Here is a 25,854-nt window from a genome sequence, read left to right on the forward strand (position 1 = left end):
GGGGACCCCGGATTCCAAGCCGGGTCTCTGCAGCCCCGGGCGAGGCCAACTCCGAGGACGGTGGTGTCTGGGGTGCTAAGGGGACAGCTCCAGACGGAGCAGGGTTCACCCTCGCGAGGCCAAGCGTGTCCGGATTCGCTGGGGCCTTGCCAGACTCTGGCTCCAGCCCCGGTTCTTTGGGGGACACAGGGGAAGGCGAGCGGAGGAAGGACACGTCACGGGAGGGGGGCGGCGGGCCGGGCGGCGAAGGAACCCCAAGAAAAGGGCGAGCGCCGGGGGAGACCCGGGGGGCGGAGAGAGGGTCGTTGACATCGAGTCCCGGCCCCCGGGTCCCTGCCCGCCGCTTCCGGCGTTCTCCCGGCCCGCCCCGCCGCGGCCTTGCCACATCCTCCAGTGACGTCAGCCGGCGCCGCCATATTGGAAAGGCGCCGCCGCCGCCGCTTCCTCCTCCTCCACCGCCTCCGCCTCGGAACTCCGGCAGCCCCTGGGCTGCGACCGCAGGAAGGAAGGAGCCCCTCGCCCGCCCCGACGACCGGCCCGCCTGCTTCGCCCCGGCCCGTCTCCCCATGACTGCACCCGGCCCCGCTACCGACGGACGTCGCCCCAGCACCCGGGTTTAACACGGAAGCGCGGGTCGGGGGCCGCGAAGGGAGGAAGAGGGAGACCCGGCAAGTCCCGCGTCCCTCTCGGCCCGGCGCGGCGCCTCGGCCGGAGCCATGACCTCGCTGACCCAGCGCAGCTCGGGGCTGGTGCAGCGGCGCACCGAGGCCTCCCGCAACGCCGCCGACAAGGAGCGGGCGGCTGGCGGCGGCGGCGGCAACGGCGAGGACGACGCGCAGAGCCGTCGCGACGAGCAGGACGAAGACGACAAGGGCGACTCAAAGGAAACGCGGCTGACTCTGATGGAGGAGGTGCTCCTTCTGGGCCTCAAGGACCGAGAGGTGCGGGTGCAGCGGTCAGGGCGGGGGCGGCCGGTGCGGGGCCCCGGCACCAGGCGGGAGCCTGGCCACCGGCTCCGCGCGCGTCTGCCCTCCCAGCTCCCGAGCTCCGCGCCCGGGAGCGCCCAGCTGGTCCCGTGCGTCCAGATCCTCCCCGCCCTGATTGCTTGGATTTCCCTTCTTTCACAGTCACTCCTTTCATTTTGACTCCCCGGCGGTCTGTTGCTTCCTCGCTTTTTTCCGCGTGTTTAACCCGGGTAAACCCCAGGGTACAATTCCCACCTGGAGACTTGCAGGTTAGAGTGCACCCGAACTCATAGGTTCTGCAGGTTTTAGGACCTGGGAGATCAGTGGACCTAGGTCCACTCATCTGCTTTCTGGGTGATTTAAAAAAAAAAAAAACAAGGTGTACTGTTTGGAATTTTGAAAACATTTCGGTGAAATGGTAATGGAGGCAAAAGTTGTTTTACTGATAAAAGTCCAACAAAAATCTCATGAAACCTGGAAATGGACTTCCTAGGTAAATTTGTTTTGCGTGAGAGATTATTTTTAGTATCGCGTTTACATTTTACCAGTTTACTATTCTTTAAAAAAGTCTTGCAGTCTCAAGGAGGGGCATTTTCGTGGGCGCGCTTGAAATGCTAGGTTTGTGATTTGATGAAAGGCCTCAGCGTTTCCATAGATACTTGTGTTCTGACTCTGAAACGATTGTTTTCACCCCAATACCTTGTGAGATTGTTCACACATAGAGAAGTTGAGAAAAATGCTGCAGTGGACACCTATACACTCACCTCCTAGGTTCTGTAATTAACATTTTGCTATATTTGCTTTATCACGGGTCTGTCTCCAAAAATGATTATTTTTAGAGACCTGCCAGAGGGTCAGACAGATGAATGGATATTGTATAAATCGTGTATGGTGAGGGGTCCCAGAAGCTTGTTTTATCTCCCTATGGAAACTACAGACGGCACATTTTGAGAGTCAGATACAAAAATATCTAAGTTTTTTTTTTTAAATAAACTTTTCCCAGTTCACAGAGGTGGGCAAAAAAAAAAAAAAAGTCTTATTAAAACAACTTAGTCTTATTCACCAAAACTTATCAGATGTAGGTGAGTTTTATATGGATTGTTTGTGGACTCCTGATATTTAGTAATCTAATGAATTAAAATTTACCTTGATGGACATGTCTAGAGTATTTGCATTTTCTGGGTTTCCAGTTTGCTCAGGTTTTTCTGATGATCTCTTGAAAAAAGTTGATGTCCCTCTGGCTATGAAAGGGGCCCCAGTATCTGTGTTTTAATTACTGAGTTATGATGAAAGCAGACTGTATGTGAAATTTCTTTTTGTTCTTTGGAAAAGCAAACTAGTTGTATAGTGTCCTAGAAATGTGATTTTAAGAAAGTATTCTAAAAAAAAAAAGCTTTTTTTAGGCTTCACCATTTAGAATCTTGGTAATAAACATTTTTCTTTAAGTCTCTTTCTTTTTCCTTTGGGACAAAAGTAACATTATAAAAAATACCAAAAAAAAAAAAAAGCAAAGTGAAGAAAAGTCATCCATATTTCTGAGTGAACATTTTGGTTTATAGTTTTTGAGACTTTTCTATGTGGATACAGTCTGTGTGTAAAACTAAAACGCTAAAACCAAAACTAGCTTTTGGACTTCTGAGTCACTCTAAATGAGAAATTATGGTGAGAAGGTACCTTTTTGTTTTTTTAAGTATGTGTTACTCTAAATGTTTAAGGTGAAACATATTAACATGCTGTTTTTCTGTGATTGGTTTTCATGAAGATAATCTAAAGAATTTATTTGTTGAAGCTTAATGATACTTAACGAAACCTAGAAAATTTAAAGTTCTTTGGTGGTACATAATTGAAACCATCTGTTGTGTTTGTGTCAGGAGTCACTATACTTTGCCATGTCATGGCCAAGGTCCAGACAACTAGCTAATTCTGAGCATTTCAACAACCACATAGGAGAACTTTTTTCCCTTTGCAGGCAGGTGCATGGAGTTGAAGTGGCAGTGGGTGGGGTTGGGACTTTGCATTGCTTTAGACTTAGGTTTTAGGGATTAACCTGTATGTCCCCCCCCCCCCCCCCCCCCCCCCCCCCCCGTCCTCACATCTTTACATAATAACTAGCCCTGGCAACTCATCCATTCATTTCTTTCTCTTTAGGAGATTCCTTCCACCCGCCTGTCGCCTGTCCCTATGTCTTCAACTTGTATCACTCTTTTTAGGGGACAGGAATTACTCTCTTACATAGGTTCTAGGCATTTACGCTTTTAACTTACTAAGTTTATTATTTATGTAAAATTTATTTATTTAATTTATTTCTGGCTGTGTTGGGTCTTTGTTGCTGGCGCGGGCTTTGTCTAGCAGTGGCGAGCGTCTCCTCTTCGTTGCAGTGCGTGGGCTTCTCATTGTGGTTGCTTGTCTTGTTATGGAGCACGGGCTCTAGGTGCGCGGGCTTCAGTAGTTGTGGCACATGGACTCAGTAGTTGTGGCTCGCGGGCTCTAGAGAGCAGGCTCAGTAGTTGTGGCGCATGGGCTTAGTTGCTCCGTGGCATGTGGGGTCTTCCTGGACCAGGGCTCGAACCCGTGTCCCCTGCATTGGGAGGTGGATTCTTAACCACTGCACCATCAGGGAAGTCCCCTTACTAAGTTTAATATTAACAAATTATAAACTTTTCCTGTAATATATACAGCTTAATAAATTCACTGCTTTAACTTTCTATTATTTTAACTTAGTGTCCATCTTTGTTATATTTCTGGGTACTTTTAAGATATTTAAAAGCTAAATTCAAAGGTTAGGTTTGTCATTAATGATGGACACATTTTATATATATGTGAGCTAACCTTACTTGAAATCAGAACAAGAAGAATTTTAAAGAAATTGTGAGAGGTGAAATTAGTTTGACTTTTCAAAAATGCTGAGACTTACGGTTTGTTAAAAATGGTTTTTGTTGAATAATAAACCCACAGAAAAGTGCATGAGTGTGAAGAATTTTTGCAAATTGAACACACCTGTTGAACCAGCACCTAGATGAAGAAACAACATGACCAGCTCTCCAGAAGCCCTGCTTGATTTCCTTTTCCAGTCACTGCCTGGTCCTCAAGGGTTACCACTGGCTTGACTTTAGAATTCAGCATAGAATAATTTTGCCTATTTTTGTACTTTTATTTGCGCCTTTTGTAAAGCAAAGTTTGTGAGCTTCATCCTTATTGTGTGAGGTTGTCATTTGTTCTTTCTCATTGTATTATCAGCTTACTTTTAACACATTTACAATCTATAATATTAAAATTATTTTAACTCGTATCCTGAATCTAGTATTCTCTCCCTCACCCCTTTGCTGAACAGAAGGCTCAGCTTGCCCGCCAGTAAGCAGATGGTCTGGCTTCAGATTACCTATTAGGGATGACTCTAAAGTTATTGTGAGTTTCATTTCAGATTTTTTACCAGTGATTTTCCTTTCTGTCTTTAATTGAAACACCAATGCCTGGGCCCCTCTGGGGATTCCGATGCTCAGTCTGGGCAGAGGACATAGGTATTGAAGTAAATTGTCAGAGGCCACAGCAAGGATGGCAGATGGGTTTAAATTTGAATTCAACTTCCAAATAATTAGCAAGATTTCTGCTGTCTCCCCTGTAGTTGAGAGGAAGGGACTGCAAACAAGCTAGGTATTTTTTTCCTCCCAACTATTTGATTTTTCCATAGGTGCCTCCAGTAGCTAGTGTTTTCAGAATGCCTCATTGAGAATTATGTGAAATAACTGGTGTCATATACTTTTAAATATCTTCATTCATGACAAATCTTAGTGCATTAAAGTTGGATTTGATTACTTTAAACGGCCAGGTATAATTTAGAGTGTGCATGTGGAATAGCAGAGTAGAAAGAGGCAGTATAGCATAGTCCTGGTCTGCGGTGTATCCTTTGTTTTACATGTTATTTGATCTCTGAGCCTCAAAGCTCTCTAAAATGGAGAGAGACGTAGACCTCTCCTATGGTTCTGATTGGACAGCTGCGGACATTTATTGTTTTACTCTCCACCTTGTCCTTTCTAGGTTTTGTCTTGTTTTTAGGGTGTTCCCGTTGGATGTATTTCCAGGATGCACTGTTGAAGCATTTACCCTTTCTCTTTTGTGGTGCAGTCAGACCTAGACTTGTCCAACCAGACATTTTCTCCTGGGGCTTTGGATCTTGAGAACAGAACAGAGGCTTGTGGGGGGTGTTTGGAGACCTATCAGAGGAGTGTCAGTGTAGGTCAGAGTGTTCTCTGACTTGGGTCCCTTAGCTTCTTTCTCCCTAGCCCTTTGGTGCTTGTCTTTCCCATCCCGATTTTCCAGGCACCTTTCAATTTTGTAAGCTTTAGGAACCTTCCAGTAAAGTCCCTTTTTAAAGAAAGCCAGAGTCAATTGTTAATGTTTTTAATGCTTGCAGATAAGAACCTTAATGTGATAATTTAACTCTATCTTGAAAAATAAGTTAAGTGCTTGAGCTGGATAATACACACTTAGGGTAAAATAGTTAAGTTTAACTAAAATGATGGAACTGACTTTTGTGTGGCTTTTAAATTGGTTCCAACGATTGATACCAGAGCGTTCCATTTTTGGAGTAAGTTTCCCAAGGTTGGTACTTTGAAATACAATACTTATCAAGATGGCTAACTTTTTTTTTTTTTTAATTCTCCTTTCTATACATGCAGTAATACACACCATCTCTGGATATCAAATCTGTTAATGAGAAATTCATTTAACAAATATTCAGTATTTAAAGGTGTGCTAAGATTTCAGTAATTTAAAGTATAATAAAGACTTCATAGTTTTGGAATTTTGTTATTCCTTTAATACAAATAATATGCTATTCATATTTTTGAAAGATTTGAGTTTTCATTTATTTTTTTCAGGTGTATTTAAGAGTAAGTACACACATAAGAGATATACAGGATCTCAAAAATTAGTTTTTGGAGGTCATTGAACCACTTGATTGTATCTTTTAAACAAGATTTTATGTGAGTGAGATTACTTTTCAGTGCTTCAGCGTCCTTTCACAGTGTGGCCAAAGCATTCACTGATTCATTTTATAAGTCATACTAATATTTGATATTTATTAATTTTAAACCATCTGAGCATTCCTGTATGGATCATTTGAGATCATCTTGTAGAATTGTACTTTGAAATTATTTTGATCAAATATTTGGGGAGTTTTTCTGATGTTTAAAGAGATTACCTCTTACAGTAAGTGTCAGCTTACGTGTAAATCTCAAAAGACGCTAAATGCATTATGCTTGTCCAGTTATGTCGTGTTAAACCTTTGGCCCAAGCAAACTTTCCCTACTTTGTATCAGCATAATTTTTCTGCTATTAGAGTAAATTGTATCATTCAGAGTTGCTGTAGTCTTTGTTCAGGGCATTTTATTTTCATGCTAGTTTCCTTTTGAAGCAGCACAAAGAGACTGCTGGTCCCCATGTTTCTTCCACATAATAAGTGTAGTGACAAGTAACAAAGGTGCGAGCCTGGCTTCATTTTTGAATTGATGTTAGTGGCTTTAGGTTTCCCTGATCAAAGCTTGAAAGACTGCAACATGTTTCAAAAGTATTGTAGAGTGTTATAATGTAATTTAGTAAATCTTGGGGTTTTAATTTAGGTATTACAGGTAAATATATAAAATAGGCTGTTATTTTATTCATATTATCTCACCTTATTAGTTGTTTGGTTAACATCTGATCTGCAAGAATACAAATAATATTAAAGTACATTACATTGCCAGAAAGAATGCTTCTTGTAAATATATTTTTAAGCTGAAAAAGTTAAATTTTAAATGAAAAAAAGACCTTATTTTTAAACTTAATAAATTGTGTATAGTTTACATATTCCTTTAATAAGGGAAGGTCTTAAATTGGAGTCAAAGGTTGGAGTTTAAAAGTCTGTAAAACGTTCTGGAGTTGTGTGTGTTGTATGTGTATATTTTTCTGGAGAAAGAGAACATAGCCTTCATCAGATACTCAAAGCATTTAGTGAACCAGAAGGTTAAAAATTATCTAATAGAAACTGTTCCTTTGTTTTAGTTTAAGTTTTTTGTTTTGGCTGTGTTTTGTCTTTTTTTTTCCTCTTGAAAATTGACTACAGAAAATTTCAGGTTTCAGGGTTGTGGTGGGTTGGATTTTCAGTTCTGTGAGAATTGAGATAGGAAGCCAGCATTTCTGTAGCCTGGTCATTCTACCACATGTAGAATTCTAATACCTTCCATGCATTAATCAAATATTTATTGAGCCAAGTCCTTGATGAGGTGCCAACACTAGGAAGAAGTTCTCTATCTTCAAGCCCATTTCATTTTGTTCTGTGGGTCAAAACTCTTACAGTAAACTAAAAAACTAAATTGTGTTGCTGTTGTAGAATTTTCCCATGGTGAATATCTCAGCTTGGCATATAGCTGCCATTCAGAAAATATTTACTGAGTAAATCATGTATTTTCATTTAGGGTAGCGTCATACCCAAGGGAGGGAAAATTGGTTCTGGGGGTGGTGGTGAAAAATTCTTACTTCTTCTATGTGTAAAGCATAGATACACGTACAGTGTGCCATGTTACTAAAATTTTATGGGGGAGGGTGTGGTTATAGAGAAAAGTCTGAAAAAACTTCTTTAGGGAGCAGTAATGGAAAAAAAAGTTGAGAAATAGTGAAATAAATTAATATTGAAAATACTAAGTTTGTGCTGAGTTGAGGATTAGAAATCTTTTTCTCCAATAGGACTTTTTTTTTTTTTTTTTTTTTTTTTGCGGTACGCGGGCCTCTCACCATTGTGAGTGGCCATGGCTCACGGGCCCAGCCGCTCCATGGCATGTGGGATCCTCCTGGACCGGGGCATGAACCCGTGTCCCCTGCATCGGCAGGCGGACTCTCAACCACTGCGCCACCAGGGAAGCCCTCCCATAGGACTTTTTATTCTACTAGAATTTGACTTGTAGTTCAGTAGGAGGAGGAACAGTTTTAGTATACTGAGCTGCAGGGAGTTGTGAGTTGAATTTTAAGGACAAAGTTATTCTTGTTGGTTAATAATGTGTAGGTAAGCTCTTTGTTCCCTACTCTCTACCCTCTGCCCTGTGGAGGGACTGGAAATAAAGGACTGCATATAAATTGCTAGTGGTTATTTTTACTCTGGTTTCATTTTCTAGTTCCAGTTTCTCAAATGCAACTGTTAAACAGTTTTATACTATGTTAACAAAATAAGCTCAGAAATAGGATTTTAAGAATTTAGCTTAGGGGCTTCCCTGGTGGCGCAGTGGTTGAGAGTCTGCCTGCCGATGCAGGGGACACGGGTTCGTGCCCCGGTCCGGGAAGATCCCACATGCCGTGGAGCGGCTGGGCCCGTGAGCCATGGCCGCTGAGCCTGCGCGTCCGGAGCCTGTGCTCCGCAACGGGAGAGGCCACAACAGTGAGAGGCCCGCGTACCGCAAAAAAAAAAAAAAAAAAAAGAATTTAACTTAAATTTCAGTCACTGAATTGAGCTTGTCATTTAATTTTTGTATCTATGCCCTGTTGTATAAAATGGAAACAGATTTAGTTCAGTCCAACTTTTTTTTTTTTAATTAATTAATTTATTTATTTATGGCTGCATTGGGTCTTTGTTGCTACATGCGGGCTTTCTGTAGCTACGGTGAGCAGGGGCCACTCTTCGGTGCACGGGCTCTAGGCACGTGGGCTTCAGTAGTTGTGGCACTCAGGCTCAGTAGTTGTGGCTCACGGGCTTTAGAGCGCAGGCTCAGTAGTTGTGGCGCGCAGGCTTAATTGCTCTGCGGCATGTGTGATCTTTCTGGACCAGAGCTCGAACTCACGTCCCCTGCATTGGCAGGCGGATTCTCAACCACTGTGCCACCAGGGAAGCCCTAGTTCAGTCCAACTATTGAACACCTATGTGCCAGTGTCTTTGCTGGTGGTGAGGTTGCAAAGAAAAACTTCTCACCCTCAGGAGCATCCAGTCTATATAGAAGACAGATTTGCAAATGATTCCAATAAAATAAGTTATTGACTTTAATGGAAGTACACGTTAAGTGCAATAGGGACATAAGGGGGTGCCTTGGATCAGGAATTAGAAGATTGCCATGTTTTTGATTTCCAACCTTGCCTTTGAGTAGTTAGAATAATTAGTTAGGATAAATGCTTTAAATTCTTAGACCCTCAGTTACCCGCTGGGCACAATGGGCCTACATTTGTGGGCTGTCCCATAACCTCTGAATTGTAGGGATCCAATGAATTGGCATATGTGCAAGTGCTTTAAACCCTGCAAGGTGTTGAACAAATGCAAATAGGTAATTAGCCCAGAGAAGAATTAAGATTTATAGTGATCTTGACAAGTATTTAGTATTTCCACTGTTTATATTATTTCTTAACCCTCTTGTGCTTTGCTGGGCTTAGTGAACATTCTGTTCAGATGCAATTAGTTCTGTGCTCGCTTATCTTTGTGTTTGTCCTGAACCTACAACCTGTTTTGTTTTTTTTTTTTGGTAATCCTTGGCATGCTGTACTGGGAAATCTGGAAACCTGAAGTACCACTTCTTATTCTTAGGCCAAGTCCAGAGTCTTCCTTGAACAATTCTTATAAGATCCTGCTGACTCTCCAGAGACATCAGAAGCCTCCAAACCTCCAAAATGATAAATGATTCTAATGACAAGTAAATAAAATAACACATGTAAAATGCCTAGTATAGTTGGTGCACAGAAGTATTAGGTTTCATCATGTCTTGGCTCTAAGTTGAAAAGCTTAAAAAGGTCCTTGACCTCTTCTAACCCCTCTGGTCACCAGTTCTTCCCACCTTTCGTTGTTTCCACCTCCCATTTTTGATGCCCCTTCTCCCATTTTTTAGGGGGAAGGGTCCTTCCTGCCTAAGTTCAAGGCCAGGATCTCTTGAAGGTCTTAGGGCTGGGTCGCCTCGAGAAGGCATTGGCCCACAACTCTTTCTTTTAAATTTATCTTTATTGAAACATTTTCCCCATTTCCTCCATACCTTTTAATTTACTTTTCATTTCTCCTTCACTGTAGGTCCTTTGGCTACCAAAGTGCCTTCCCTGAGGAGGTTGAGAGTGGGGAAAGACGTGGGAATAACTATTTCCAAAATTGCCCCAAATTATAAAATTGTACTTTGTGCAAGGTTTTGTTAAATGGGACTAGGAATGAAATAAAGTAACAAGAAAAGTCCTGGTCTTCACAAGTATATAGTCTAGTAGTGGGGAGATAAGGCACTTGAGAATTAAAGTAACAGTGTAAAGTAGTACTGTCCTAAGTGCCAGCTGGGTAGTAGAAGACAGTACATTTTTGGTTCAGAGGAAGTAGTGAATTAGGCTGAGGCTGTCCCGGAAAGTGTCAGAAGCAATGGGGAGTTGGACTATTTGCACTATTTACAGAAGAAGGGGCATTTCAGTTTAGGAGGGTAGGGGGAGCTAGGGCTTGGAACAGAACCTCCTGGGGAATTCTATTCACAAAGTACTTTGAAGCTGACTGGAAATTGGTTTTGGGATTAGCTTCCATTTGATTGTCACAAATAGTGTTTTAAGATGGTGTCTATGAAATTCTAAATTAAAGTTAAAAAATTGTTTTAACATACGTTTTAGTGATTTTCAAAAATATTTGGTATGTTTAGAAATTGTTTTTAAGTTTTGAACTTATAGTATTTTGTCCATCCATCCATCTATCTCTCACTTGTCCTCAAATAGTTGAGGATCGTTTATGCTCTGGGCAGTGTCCCTAGTGCTGGGCTAGAAACATTATTAAAATGGTTCCCTCGTACAGTCTCCATAGTCTTAACTGTGACTGATAGGTCTAAAAGAATAAAAGGAAAGGTTTTTTTTCAACTTTTTTTATTGTGGTAAAATATACATAACGTTTACTGTTTCCGCCATTTTAAAGTGTACAATTCAGTGGTGTTAAGGACCTTCACGTTGTTGTGAATGTTGCAACCATCATCATGATTCCTTTCCAAACTGCAACTCTTAACCATTGGCTAACTGCTCCTTTCCCCCTCCCCCTAGCCTCTGGTAACTCTCATTCCATTCTGCTTTCTCTCTCTGAATTTGACTCTTCTAGATACTTCATTAAGTAGAATTGTGTATCTGACCTTTTGTGTCTGACTATTTTATTTAGCATAAATGTTTTCAGGGTTCATTCAGGTTGTAGCATGTATCAGAATTTCATTCTTTTTTAAGGCTGAATAATATTCCATTATATGTATATACCACAGTTTGTTTATCCATTCAACTATCATGGACATTTTGGTTGTTTCTGCTTTTAAGCTATTGTGAATAAGGCTGCTTTTGGAACATTGTTGTTTGAGTTGTTTGAGTCCCTGCTTCAATTCTTTTGGAGATATACCTAGAAGTGGGATTGCTGGATCACATGGTAATTCTGTGTTTAATTTTCTTGAGGAACTACCATACTGTTTTCCACAGTAGCTGCACCATTTTACATTCCCAGCAGCAATGCACAAGGATTGCAATTTCTCCACATCCTGGCTGTCACTAGCTACTTTCTGGCTTTTTGGTTTTTTTTTTAATTTATTAAATTTATTTATTTTTGGCTGCATTGGGTCTTCGTTGCTGCACACGGGCTTTCTCTAGTTGTGGTGAGCGTGGGCTACTCTTCATTGCGGTATGTTGCTTCTCATTGCGGTAGCTTCTCGTTGCGGAGCACAGGCTCTAGGTGCACGGGCTTTAGTAGTTGTGGCACATGGGCTCAGTAGTTGTGGCTCCTGGGCTTAGTAGTTGTGGCACATGGGCTTAGTTGCTCTGCAGCATGTGGGATCTTCCAGGACCAGGGATTGAACCCGTGTCCCCTGCATTGGTAGGCAGACTCTTAACCACTGCACTACCAGGGAAGTCCCTTTTGCCCATTTTTTAATCAGTTTTTGTTGTTGTTGAGTTTTAGAAGTTCTTTATCTATTGAGATATTAATCTCTTATCAGGTACAGGCATACCTTGTCTTGTTTTATTGCACTTTGTTAAGTGCTTCACAGATACTGCATTTTTTTTTAAATTGATAGTTTGTGGCAACCCTGCGTTGTCAGATGATTTATAGTGTAAACATAACTTTTATATGCACAGAAAATTTGTGTGACTTGCTTTATTGTGATATTTGCTTTATTTCAGTGGTCTGGAACTGAACCCACCATATCTCTGAGGTATGCCGGTATGTGATTTGCAAATATTTTCTCCCAGTCAGTGGGTTGCCTTTTTGCTCTGTTGATAGTGTCCTTTAATGATGAAGTGTACTTTATTTTTTCTTTTTTTTGCCTGTACTTTTGGTGTCATATTCAATAATTCATTTCTAAATTCAGTGTCATAAAGCTTTTCTGTTGTTTTCTATAAGTTTTATAGTTTTAATTCTTAATTTGAGGTCTTTGATCGATTATGAGTTAGTTTTTGTGTAGGATATAAGGTAAGGGTCCAAATTCATTCTTTTACATGTGGATATCCAATTTTCTCAGCACCATTTGCTGAGAAGACTGTTCTTTCTCTATTGAATGGTCTTTCTCTATTGAATGGTCTTTCTCTATTGAATGGTCTCTATTGAATGGTCTTCCTCCTTGTCAAAATCATATGATCATACATGTGAGGGTTTATTTCTGGGCTCTCTAATCTATTCCATTGGCCTAATGTCTGTCTTTATGCCAGTACAACATTGTTTTGATTACTGTGGCTTTGTAATAAGTTTTTTTTTTAATTTTTATTTTTTTAATAAATTTTATTTTTGGCTGCATTGGGTCTTTGTTGCCGCATGCGGGCTTTCTCTAGTTGCGGTGAGCGGGGGCTACTCTTCATTGTGGTGCGCGGGCTTCTCGTTGCAGTGGCTTCTCTTGTTGTAGAGCGGGGGCTCTAGATGCGCGGGCTTCAGTAGTTGTGGCTCGTGGGCCCTAGAGCGCCGGCTCAGTAGTTGTGGTGCACGGGTTCACTTGCTCTGTGGCATGTGGGATCTTCCTGGACCAGGGCTTGAACCCGTGTCCCCTGCATTGGCAGGCAGATTCTTAACCAGTGCGACACCAGGGAAGTCCCTGTAATAAGTTTTGAAATCAGAAAGTGTGAATCCTCTAACTTTGTTCAAGCTGTAAATTTTTGAAAATGAAACTAGATATTAAAAGAATTATCCGTCTGCCTAAATAGTTAGAGGCCTTGAAAAGAGCTCAGAGGTCTCATTTAGACAGTCCCTTGTAGTCTGTTCACTCTGTTGTCTTTTTTGTCTGTCTGCAGATTTGTACTGGGTTGTAAGTGCCTTTAGGAAATGCAAAAGGAGAGGTCCGGTAACTTATTAATTGGGTTGGCCAAAAAGTTTGTTCAGGTTTTTCTGTAAAATGTTATAGAAAAACCTGAACGAATTTTTTGGCCAACCCAATATTTATATCTAACCTTTATGCTTCAGTAGGCAGTTGCAAATTTGGTGTTCAGGAGAGATGTCCGGACTGGAAATGGAGATTTGGGAGTTGCATCTTTGCACTAAGATGTTCTGCATTCCTTGTCGGAGCCCATACGCTTGCAGCCACACAGGTTGCTAGGTCAGAGTCTACAGCCTTCTCTCTCACCATCCACATCTACTAGGTGACTCAGTTTACATTCTCTGAAGTAATTCTTTGAATTTGTCTCCTCTCCATTCTCAGGGCCACTGCCTTAGTTCAGGTCCTCATTATTCTCCGCAGTGACTATTTAAAATCTTCACCACTCCCTTAAAGTCTCTTGTTTTACTCCTTCCTTGCTCTGAGCCTACAAATGAGGATTCCCTCACCTGTCTTCCCCTGTCTACCTTTAGCTGCAGCTCTTCTGTTCAGTTGCAGGGTAAGTGGCCTTCTCGTAGGCTGATCGCCTACTCTCACCCCAGTATGCACTCTGCTTCTTTGGGGTTCTTGCTCTTTCAACTCTGTGTCTCCTTTTCCTGCATCCATCCATCTCCTCCAGTAACCACACACTACCGTTTGAAGCTTTTTCGTGACTTTACTTTCCCCATTTCCTTTGTGGGTATGTTCTGATTATAAACTTTGTTATTAGAAACTCTGCCTTCAGTAGAATTGGTGTTGAAGAGGGTTTGTGTTTTTGTATGTTTTTTTTCACTGTTTGGTGGGGGAAGTAGCTCTTCTCTTACCTCCAGATTTCTTTGATCACATTTTGGCAGATGCCTTTGCCTCATCTGTGGAACAGTGGCAGCCTTTTTCTATTCCTCTGCCATTCGGCGGAAATTAAAAAACATCTTAATAGCTGGTAAGAAAAGAGAATTCCTTTGAAGGGAGGAATTCTTTATGTGGGCTCTTGTCTAGATTTCATGAGGAAGGGAAAAGTGACTCTGTCATCAGTGGTAGAGTGGGTAGGAGTGCTCGGTGCTGTGGGGACTGGGGCAAGTGAAGAAGACCTGAAGTTGGGGGGTGTCGCCGGAGAGGGATGTTGGAAATGGAAGGGAACACTTTAGGGAGATAAGTTTTGAGCAGGTTTTTTTTTCCTTTCTTTTTTAATTTTTATTTTTGTTGCGTTGGGTCTTCGTTGCTGTGCGCGGGCTTTCTCTAGTTGCAGCGAGCAGGGGCTACTCTTTGTAGCGGTGCGTGGGCTTCTCATTGTGGTGGCTTCTCTTGTTGCAGAGCACGGGCTCTAGGTGCATGGGCTTCAGTAGTTGTGGCACGTAGGCTCAGTAGTTGTGGCTTACGGGCTCTAGAGCTCAGGCTCAGTAGTTGCGGCGCACGGGCTTAGTTGCTCCATGGAATGTAGGATCTTCCCGGACCAGGGCTTGAACCCGTGTACCCTGCATTGGCAGGCAGATTCTTAACCACTGCACCACCAGGGAAGCCCCACTGAGCAGAATTTTGAATGAGATGTAGCATGTGACTTGATAGGAAACTAGCATTCTAGACGGGATATGTTATGAGAAGATATATATGTGAAAATAACTAGGTGGGAAAGTTATCCTTCTAAAAATGTTATTATTTTACACAGCTGAAGAAGAAAATCTGAGTCGTCTAATAATGAGAACTGAGCTATGAGGGGGATTGTGCGAAGACTAGGGAAAATAAAAAGTCATTCGTCCCTTAGGACCTTTACACATAAGTTGGCAATGATGTTGGAGGCACTTGGAGGTCTCAAAGGTAGCAGGAATAATGTAAACTGGATTTTTGGAACAGCATTTCTTTTAAGTGAAGAGAGGATTGGCAGATGGAAAAGCTAGAGGCAGGAAGGTTTGTAGTAGGCTTGAAGTTACTAGAATTTGTGAAATTTGGTGCCTGGATCTTGGATGAAGAGGGAACGGGACAGATCAGAAAGATAATTATTATAGAAGAATTATTTGGATTTAATTACCATTAAAGCTTAGAGAGGAGAAAAGATGATTGGTTTGAGTTTAAAGAACCAATAGGTAGTAATATTGTCTTAATTATCTTCTTACACAAGTCTATGCTCATTGTTGAAAAATATTTAGAAAATATAGATTACAAAAGAGAAAAATAAAGTCCAGAATTCAACTTTTATTCCTTCAACAAACATTTATGGAGCGTTTACTATATAGTAGGCACCGTACTAAGGAAGACAGACACATATAAACACATACAGATAGGTACATATATGTATAAATTATACACCGTGATAGTTACTGTGAAAGAAAATCAGAGGATGCTGTATGAGAATGGGTGTTGAGGGGAGGGCACAGGGAAGAACTTTCGAAGGAAATAATATTTAGGCTGAGACCCAAAGAATGGATAGCTGCCAAATCCAGTGAAGACAGACTAGTATGTTCAAGGCCCTGAGGTGATAAAGAGCTTGGTTTGGCTTGAGGAACTGAAAGATGGTTCAAGGCGGGAGTGGAGCGATAGGGAGAAAGACCTGAGTTGATGATAGAGTGATAGAGTGCCAGAACATAGAGTCCTTACAAATCAGGTTAAGGATTTTGTGTATTATGCTGAGTGCAGTTGGGGAATCATTGACGGATTTGGGGAGTGGTATACCCAATCTTTATTTTAAAGAAAAGTTCTGTGTGGAGAACGGATTGAACAAAGGCAAGAAGTGGAAGTTGGCGGTAATATTTTGATATTACATTATTCTTCCAGTCCTATTTTAAACGAGCTTACCTGTGTTTATTTTTTTACTAAACAAAAGAAATCTCATTCCAGTACTGTTTTGTAACCCCTTTTCTCTTAATGATACCTAGTGACCACCTTCCCGTGTTAGTAAATAGGATCTTTCCAGTGAGAAATAAGGTGCTCCATTATTTGCGGTGACTGCATGATAGAACGTATTATTTGATGTACCCTAATTAGTAGGGGTGTATTATAAATATGGTCATGCTGTGGACCTTCATCCTTTATTTATTTTTCTCTCTAATGGCCTGGAACTCACATTATTACTTTTTTTAGGCCTTCGTGTTTGTATTTGCAGATTCTTCTCTATAGGGTCTCCCTTTCTCCACCTGGCAGCCATTTCTTACCCATCTCTTGATGCCCAGCTGAAGCTCTTTTTGCCTTATTCTAATCCCCAAGGCACCGTTCGTTGCTCTCATATGCCTTTTCCTCATCGCTGTGTACACCTAGCACAATGTCTAGAAAGCTGTAGTTGTTTATGCATGTGTGTTAGTCTGCTGGGGTTGCCATAACAAAATACCAACAGAATTAGTTTAAACAGCAGAAAATTCCTTTTCTCACGGTCCTGGAGGCTAGATGCTTCCATGGTTGGGTTCTGGTGAGGTACCCCTTGCTGTGTCTTCACATGGCAGAGAGAGACAGCAAAATCTCTTGTGTCTTTTCCTATAAGAGCACTAATCTCATCTTGGGGCCCCACCTCCATGACCTCATCTCAACCTAATTATGTGCCGAGGCTTTGTTTCCAGATACCGTCATGTCAGAGTTAGGGCTTCGCTTCAACATATGAATTTGGGGGGGGGGTTCCTATTCCGTTCATAGCATGTTTTTGGTAGGAAGGAAGGAATGGATGTCATTTTATTCCTATCAGTATTATGATATTTATCACATTGAATTATAATGATTATTTTTTTCTTTTCATTTTGTGCCTTGTATCTTGGTCATCTTTATCACTTCTGCTTAGCAATGTCTTGGTATTCAATAGGTGTTTATTGAATTAAAATTATATTTTTCTTATTTCAAGAATTTGAAAATTATTTTTTTACTTTATGTACTTTTAAACTTTATGTAACTTAGTGCCTTTGCCTACCAAATGGGATTGTTTTTTTGCTAGGAAAAACAGAGGCAGAGGCCAACATCTAATAAATAAATTGTGTTATGGTGACTTGATAGAAAACTTAAATGCTTTTATTATTCTATATGCTTTCCAAAATGTCCTCAGCTTGAAATACTGACAATGTAATGTAGAGGTGAAAGTACTGTGTCTAGAGGCACATGAGGCTTGAGGTATAACTGCTTGAGGTATAAGTGCTGATTCTGGACTGTGAACACGATTATACTTCTTGATTTATCTGAACTTCAGATTCTTCTAATGTAAAATGATAATACTTTACTGGGTTATTGTGAGACGAGGTGATAATTTACATATGTGAAAATAGTTTTGCAAACTGAAATGTTGCTGTGTTTATTAACTAAAACCTTCATGTTTCCTAGGGAAGAATTAAGAATATGGAATTATAGTTAGGTCTTGTTAATAAGATGCTGTTAAATATACTGTTTAAAACTTTGCTAGGGAGTTCCCTGGCGGTCCAGTGGTTAGGACTCCACACTTTCACTGCCGAGGGCCCCGGTGCAGTCCCTGTTCGGGGAACTAAAATCCCACAAGCCGCGCAGCGTGGCCAAACCCCCCCCCCCCAAACAAACAAACAAACAAAAACTTTGCTAGTCAAAAGTATGTGCATTTTTGCCAGAAATCCGTTTAAAAAATTTATTTGCTTGAGAGGAAGTCAGTTTCTGCTCACACTTTTTGTGCTGTCTGCAGTGAACAATGGCAGGCGTGGAAAGAAAAATGAGTAATATTCTCTTCCATTTTCATGGAGGCTGAAAGGAAGCACTTGTAGATCATGCATTAGACAGACCGGACTTGGAAGGCAAGACAGAATGATAGAGCTATGGCTTTAGAGCTAGGGAGACCAGTTTCAGTTCCAACTTTGCCACTCAATAACTGGCAGGTCCCTTAATTCCCGTGAGACTCAGTTTCATTATCTTGTGAAAATGGAGGAATAAATCCTACTTTACTAGGTCTTCTAAGGATTAGATAATGGTGCTCATTAAATGCTTAGCCCAGTTATAATTTATAGTAGTACCCAGTGTATGACAAACTTTGTGTGCACATTGGAAGAAAAAAGGATTTGGGGAGGATATGTTCCAAATGTGTTAATAGAAGTTACCCTTGAGGGAGTGGGGGATGGATGGAAGGGAAGGGAGGAGGTGGGGACTTTAATTTTCCCTCATGCGGTGCTATTGAAAAACATTTTAAACAAGCAGGAGTGACTGAGATGTCGTAAGAAGACTGTATAAATGAGATAAGAAAAGGCCACTTAGCAATACAACACACTTAAGGAATAGGTAGAAGAGTAACCTTTAAAGGCCTGAACAGGAGCTGCAGCGGAAAGCTGCAGCTTGGTGTTGGGGAAGCCAGGGGCCAAGGAGGGAAAGTCAACAGCATTAGCTTTTGTGGGCGGTTACTCAAGAGAACTAGCTCTTGTTGAGAACTGTATCAGATTGCATGGATTGGGAAGTGAAAGGGAAGTGGTGGAGACTTATTTTTTTGCCTATACTTTCAAGGAGTTTGTGGTGAATGGGAGGAAAATAGGGCCATGTTGGCCCTTGACTGTCTCTTTCTCTTGATGGGCAAACCTGAGGATGTTTGAATGTCACTAGAAGATGCCAGCATATATGCGAGAGGTTTAAACTATTTTAGGAGGGCAGGACTTGTGAGCAAAGATACTTCTTGAGGTGGGAGAGAATGGGTAGAAGGATTAGCCTTAGGCAGTTTTCCTGTTGTAACCAGACAAAAGAACGAGTGTGAACTATGAAGTTGAGTTTATTGGTGTGGCTCATTGCTGGAAGTTGAGGTTGTTCCTGTCTGATGGTATTTACTTCCTATGATGTTACCTGCTGAAAATGAGTTGAGTTGAGATTTGAGGGGAATGTGGTTTTGAAACAGCTGCTCTGGAGAGTGGTAAGAGATTTGACTAGGGAAACGTAGAAGGGTTTGCCAGGATGGGCTTAGTGTAAGTTGTACTGAGATTGCAAGACATCTTTTTTCCACCAGCAGTTCAGAAGCACAGGTACAGAAAGGAGAAAGTGGACAGCTGGATTGATCCGTTGGAGTTTCGGTAGGAGAATGCAATGGAGGAAAAATAGTTGAAAATGCCTTCAGGAAATTAGCGGGAGTGTAGTTGAAGTGGTGTGCTCGGGGCTTATTTTCCCTCTTGTGGATTTGGGAGCCATGGTAATGGTACTTGCCTCGGAAGGTTGTGGAGGTTTAAATGAACTACTTAGAATAGTAATTGGCACAGAATGAGTGCCCAGTAAATGACTGTTGGGCTGGCTGGAGATGAGCGTGAGAATGGAGGAGACTGACGTGAAGAAGGGAGGGAGGCTTGGGTTTGCAGTCTGCACAAAACTGAGAAAGAATTGTACATAGATTGAATTTATTACTTGGATTGGGTTCTAACAGAGCAGTTCTTGGTTCAAGACTGGTATCCACGTTCCCAGGGAATAGACTGGTCCTTAGCCTGGAGACAGTGGTGGAATTCATGGTAAAATGCTTGGATGGGAAAAGTAATTACTTTTAACGACCTATAACTGAAAGTTATCTACTATTTACAATTACGGTATAGGCAAGCTGAAGTAGTGGTATCTGTGAGTTTGTCACCAATAGAAACCAGAGATATTATCATATCACATTACATTTATTGATATTTAGACATCTTACATTATTGTCTGCTCATCACTATGTTGGAATTATACTTGCCACTAGAATTTGTTGTTTAACGTGCTAATAAAGAAGCACATGAATTGTTATCACAAATTTATTTTTAATATTGTAGTACTTTCGATCTGGTTTCCTTTGTAATCCTATGCATTTTATTTTATGCACTCAAAAGGCAGGATAAATACAGTAGTCTCTCAGTATCCGCCAGGCATTGGTTCCGGGACCCCACATCCCAGGGGATACCAAAATCTTCGGCTGATAAAGTCCCTTATATAAAATGCTGTAGTATTTGCATATAACCTACACACATCCTCCTGTATACTCTAAATCATCTCTACATTACTTGTAATACTTAGTGCAATGTAAATGCTATGTAAGTAGTTGTAAATACAACGTAAATAGGGGCAAATGCAAGTTTTGCCTTTTGGAACTTTCTGGGATTTTTTTTCCCTAATATTTTCAATCTGTGGTTGGTTGGATCCTTGGATGCAGAGGGCTGACTAAACTTAATTTTCTTTTAAGTGCTAAGTTTTAGAATAAGGAGTGAGTTAGTGTCTTAGTTACTTCCATTGAGGTGTGGGCTTTTTTTCTTTTTTAAAACTATTACTTGTAGGTTTTTTTTTAATTTATTTATTTAATTTATTTATTTTTGGCTGCGTTGGGTCTTTGTTGCTACGCGCAGGCTTTCTCTAGTTGCGGAGAGCGGGGGCTACTCTTCGTTGTGGTGCACAGTCTTCTCACTGTGGTGGCTTCTCGTTGCGGAGCACAGGCTCTAGGTGTGCAGGCTTCAGTAGTTGTGGCCCGAGGGCTCAGCAGTTGTGGCTCGTGGGATCTAGAGTGCAGGCTCAGTAGCTGTGGCCCACGGGCTTTGTTGCTCCGTGGTATGTGGGATCTTCCTGGACCAGGGCTCGAACCTATGTCCTCTGCACTGGCAGGCGGATTCTTAACCATTGCGCCACCAGGGAAGCCCCTACTTGTAGTTTTTTAATATATTCATTGTGTTTCAGTCACTTGTATTAATTATTCTTTTTTATGTTCAAGTTGTCCCACCTTTGGCTTATGGGAATTCCTTTCTTTTGACTTTAGTGTTCTTTTGATTTGATTTACTAACCTTTGATAACTTCTTGCTTTCTGGTCAACACGAAAATGCCCCAGGCTCATTTTGTACATATCCTGTTTCAGACCTGGGATCAGTCTTCAAGGAATTCTAGATATTTTTCAGTGGGGAGTGAACCACAGTCTGGGTACTGGGTGTCCTCAGTGTTATTGGGATGTCATTGCTTCTAGGACTTTTCAGTACACAGAGATAGAATATATTTTCTTCAGGGGATAGAGCTAGCATTTTGCGGGGAGGGAAAATCAGTTTACATGGTTTTTGATTAAAATTTAACATTATGGCTTTTTATTTCACTTACTGAATTTTATACTTGTATCTCTTTTTCTCTTAATTGAAAATCTTGGTTCCTAAAATATTAACTTATTTGCGTTGGCTTACTACATGTATTTAAATAGTTTCAAAATAATAATAATGTCAGTATTACTACGAATTGACTATTGAGTTCAGCCTAAAATTTCTTTGCAGTACTTTACTACGATGTACAGTTAAAATACTGCATTCTAAAGGCAGTTAAAATAGTTAATATTTCTTTGTGGTTGTATCACTAATTAGTATACAGTTAGATTAGTTCATTTGTTTTCACTCTTTAAAAATGTTTTTTCTGTTTTGACTATGTACAACTATATAACAACTTAGAAGTCTCATTTCCGTCATCCCTTCTACCTCATTCCTTCCTCCTCCTATTGGTCATTTTTAAAACTTAGTTTGGGGTTTGTCTTTCCAGTGTTTTCGTAGCAAAATTATATGTATTCATTCTTGCCCCTCCTTCATATACAAAAGGTAGCCTACCATATGTGCTGTTTGCATCTCTCTTTTTATATATTATAGCTTGAAGATTATTCCACATCATTATATAGAGATCTTTTATGGCTCCATAGTATTCCATTATGTTAATATATCTTCACATATTCATTGTTTTTATTGATGTTTTTATGGGTTATTTCCAAGCTTTTACTGCTTCAGATAATGTCACACTTAATAACCATATGCATATATTGTTTCATATTTACAGGGATGTATTTTCAGAGTAGATTCCTAGAAGTAGGATTGTCAAGTTAAAGGGTACATGTGATTTTTCTTGATTTCTGTCAGGGGTGGTATCATTTTTGCATTCTTATCACAGTGTATTGGCCTCATCTTTGTCAACAGAATGTGGTATCAGATTTTTGGATTTTTGCCAGTCTTATTAGGTAAGCATTGTCTCATGTAGTTGTTATTTTTATTTTATTATTATTATTATTTTTTGTGGTATGCAGGCCTCTCACTGTTGTGGCCTCTCCTATTGCGGAGCACAGGCTCCGGATGCGCAGGCTCAGCGGCCATGGCTCGGGCTCAGCCGCTCCATGGCATGTGGGATCTTCCTGGACCGGGTCACGAACCCGTGTCCCCTGCATCGGCAGGCGGACTCTCAACTACTGCGCCACCAGGGAAGCCCTAGTTTTTAAAATTGTGGTAAAATCTACATAACAAAATTCACTGTTTTAACCATTTTTAAGTTTATAGTTCAGTGACATTAAGGACATTGTCTTATTGTGCAACCATTACCACTATTCATCTCCAGAACTACTACATCATCCCATACTGAAACTCTGTACCCATTAAACAACGACTCCCTGCTCCCCCTCCCACCTGCCCCGGGCAACTACGATTCTACTTTCTGTCTATGAATTTCACTCTTCTAGGTACCTCATATAAGTGAAATCATACGGTGTTTGCCTTTTTGTGATTGGCTTATTTCACTTAGCAGACCTGGTTCATCAGTGTTGTAGCATGTGTCAGAATTTCCTTTCTTTTAAAGCTGAATAATATTCTGTTATATGTATTTGTTTATCCATTCATCTATTGATGGACACTTGTTTTGCCCATTTTTGAATTGGTTTTTTTTTTCTTATGTTATTTAAATGTGTGTTGTTATGCATGATACAAAGCATCTTTTCATATGTTTGAGTCATTTTCATTTCTTTTGTGAATTTACTGTTCATATCTTTGCCTTTAAAAAATTGAGTATTGATCTTATTTTCCTATAATTTTTAGGAACTAATTGTGTATTTGTGATGTTATAAATATATTTTCCTACATTTTCATTTGTTTTTTTACTTTGCTTATGCTTTTGCCATGCATACTTAAAAAAAACTTGTTGTATAGTGTAGTTTATCAGTCTGTATTTCTTCTAGATTTTGAGTAATAGCTGGGAAGTTTTTTGTTTTTTCCTCCACTCCCAGTTTATGAAGGTATTCACTCCTATTTTCTTCTAGTACTTACACTGTCTGATTTTCCATTTCAATCTCTGATCCATTTGGAGTTAATTTTGGTGTATAATATGAAGTATGGATCTGGTTTTGTTTTTCTAAATGGCTATCCAGTTGTCCTAATACTAATGATTAAACTGTCCATCTTTCCCTCTCATGCTGATTATGTCTTTGGAGAAATGTCTATTCAGGTTCTTTGCCCATTTTTTAGTTGGATTATTTTTTTTTTTGCTGTTGAGTCGTATGAGTTCTTTATATGTTTTGGATATTAACCCCTTATCAGATATATGATTTGAGGTAACACCTTCATCATATACTAGATTTCAGTGTACTCTTGAGTTTATTTCTAGATTCTGTTTTCTTGGTCTGTTTGTTCATGTGCCAGTATCACAACGTTTATCTAGAGGCTCTTGGTAAATCCCATAAATTCTGATACGTTGTATTTCCATGTTTGTTTGTCTCAGGAAATTTTTTCTCATTTTGTTTCTTTGATCAGTTTAATATTTAAGAAGATCTCGGTGTAACATGAAAACTGGAAAATTTTCTTGTTCTCTTCTACATTATGTATAATAGTGCCAAACATCAGTTTTCAGGAACCCCATTATAAATGTTTGTTTATCCTGAGATATGTTAACTTTATTCTTCAGACACTTCTTTATATTGCTATTAAGCAGTTTTAAAAATACCCTTGATGATTGACTTGCAGATGCTTTTTCGGAAATTAAAATAGATCATATATCCTGTTTTTCCCAAAGCCACATACTTACCCCCTTAGGGAATTCTTAACTGATTAGAATCATACTTGTAGAATGCTTGAAGTCTGTCTGTCTCATTGTGTAGAGGAGAAAATGGAGACTCAGAGAGGATATTAAATGACCTGCTTAAAATCCCCTAACAAGTCTTCCTTGTGGCTGTGGCCAGTATTCAGGTTTCTCAACATGTGGTCCATATTCGTTCTTCTTACATCTCAGTGACACTCTGTGTGTGAAGATTTTTATTACCTAATTCAATTTCTTGTTTTAGGTTTATTCCCATTTTATATTTCTTCTTGAGGTGGTTTTGGTAATTGGTGTTTTTCCAGCAATTTGAACATTTTGTCTAAATTGTCTAATTTATTGGCATAAAGTTTATAGTATTGCCTTATAGTCCTTTAAATTTCTGTAGGATTGGAAGTGATGTCCCTACTGTATTTTCATTTTGGTACCTTTGTGTATCTCTCTTCCCTCTCCTTTCTTCCTCCCCTCTACTCCTGTTTTAACCTTGATCTTTTTAAAGAAGAAACCTGGCTTCATTGACTTTTTCCTTCTTCTATTTTTGTGTTTTGCATTTCATTGGTTTCCATGCTGATCTTTATTATTACCTTCCCTTTGATTGCTTTGGATTTAGTTTGCTCTTTTTCTAGTTTCTTTTTTTTTTAATAAATTTATTTATTTATGGCAGTGTTGGGTCTTCGTTGCTGTGCGGGGGCTTTCTCTAGTTACAGTGAGCAGGGGCTACTCTTCGTTGCAGTGCATGGGCTTCTCATTGTTGTGGCTTCTCTTTGTTGCAGAGCACGGGCTCTAGGCACGCGGGCTTAAGTAGTTGTGGCATGAGGGCTCAGTAGTTGTGGCTCACGGGCTCTAGAGCACAGGCTCAGTAGTTGTGGTGCGTGGGCTTAGTGGCTCTGCGGCACATGGGATCTTCCCGGACCAGGGCTCGAACCCGTGTCCCCTGCATCGGCAGGCGGATTCTTAACCACTGCGCCACCAGGGAAGTCCCCTTTTTCTAGTTTCTTAAGGTGGAAGATAAGTTTGTTGACTTGAGATCTTTCTTCTTCTGTAATATAGATTTTTTTTTGTGGTACGCGGGCCTCTCACTGCTGTGGCCTCCCCCGTTGAGGAGCACAGGCTCCGGACGCGCAGGCTCAGTGTCCATGGCTCACGGGCCCAGCCGCTCCGCGGCATGTGGGATCTTCCCAGACCGGGGCACGAACTCGTGTCCCCTGCATCGGCAAGTGGACTCTCAACCACTGCGCCACCAGGGAAGCCCGATGTAGATATTTAATAAAGCTAAATTTCTAAACACTGCTTTAGAAATTTCTAAACACTGCTTTAGCTGCATCCCATAGATTTTTATATTTTGTGTTTTTATTCTCATTCAGTTCAAAATACTGCTTCCTAACTTATTTTGTGATTTCTTTGACCCATGGATTATGTAGAAGTGACAGATTGATTCTCACGTGGAGATTTCCCGTATTTTATTCTGTTGATTTCTAATTTAATTCTCTTGGAGTAAAACATTTTCTATGATTTCACTCCTTTTAAATTCACTGTTTTATGGGCAGTCATATGGGGTATCTTAGAAAATAATTCAAGTGTGCTTGAAAAGAATGTGTATTTTGATGTTGGTTGGAGCATTCTATAAATGTCACTTAAGTCAAATTGGTTGATACTGTTCAGTTCTGTATCTTTGGTGTTTTCTCTCTAGTTGTATCAGTTATCAGTGTAGTCTTCACTTACTATTACTGTATTGTCTAGTTCTCCTTTTCGTTGTCAGTTTTTGCTTCACGTATTTTGGGATTCTCTTGTTAGGTGTGTATATGTATAGGGGTAAATCTTCCTGATGGTTAACTTCATTATCATTATGAAATATTCCCCTTTGTCGCTCTTAATTTTCCTTACTCTGAAGTCTGCTTTGTCTC

At 40.4% G+C, this 25,854-nt stretch overlaps 1 protein-coding gene across 1 annotated transcript in view; it reads left to right on the forward strand.

The window, feature by feature from the left end:
- Positions 1 to 431: 431 nt before the first annotated feature.
- The window catches only part of GOLPH3 (golgi phosphoprotein 3), a 53,687-nt gene continuing 28,264 nt past the window's right edge, over positions 432 to 25,854 (forward strand). Inside the window, exon 1 of the mRNA XM_060009632.1 lies at positions 432 to 941. Within this exon, the coding sequence (XP_059865615.1) occupies positions 717 to 941 (225 nt within the window). The 5' untranslated portion in view covers positions 432 to 716. The remainder of the gene's footprint in view (positions 942 to 25,854) is intronic.

This window comes from Delphinus delphis, chromosome 3 (genome assembly GCF_949987515.2).
Source record: "Delphinus delphis chromosome 3, mDelDel1.2, whole genome shotgun sequence".
In the NCBI taxonomy this organism is placed as follows: Eukaryota; Metazoa; Chordata; class Mammalia; order Artiodactyla; family Delphinidae; genus Delphinus; species Delphinus delphis.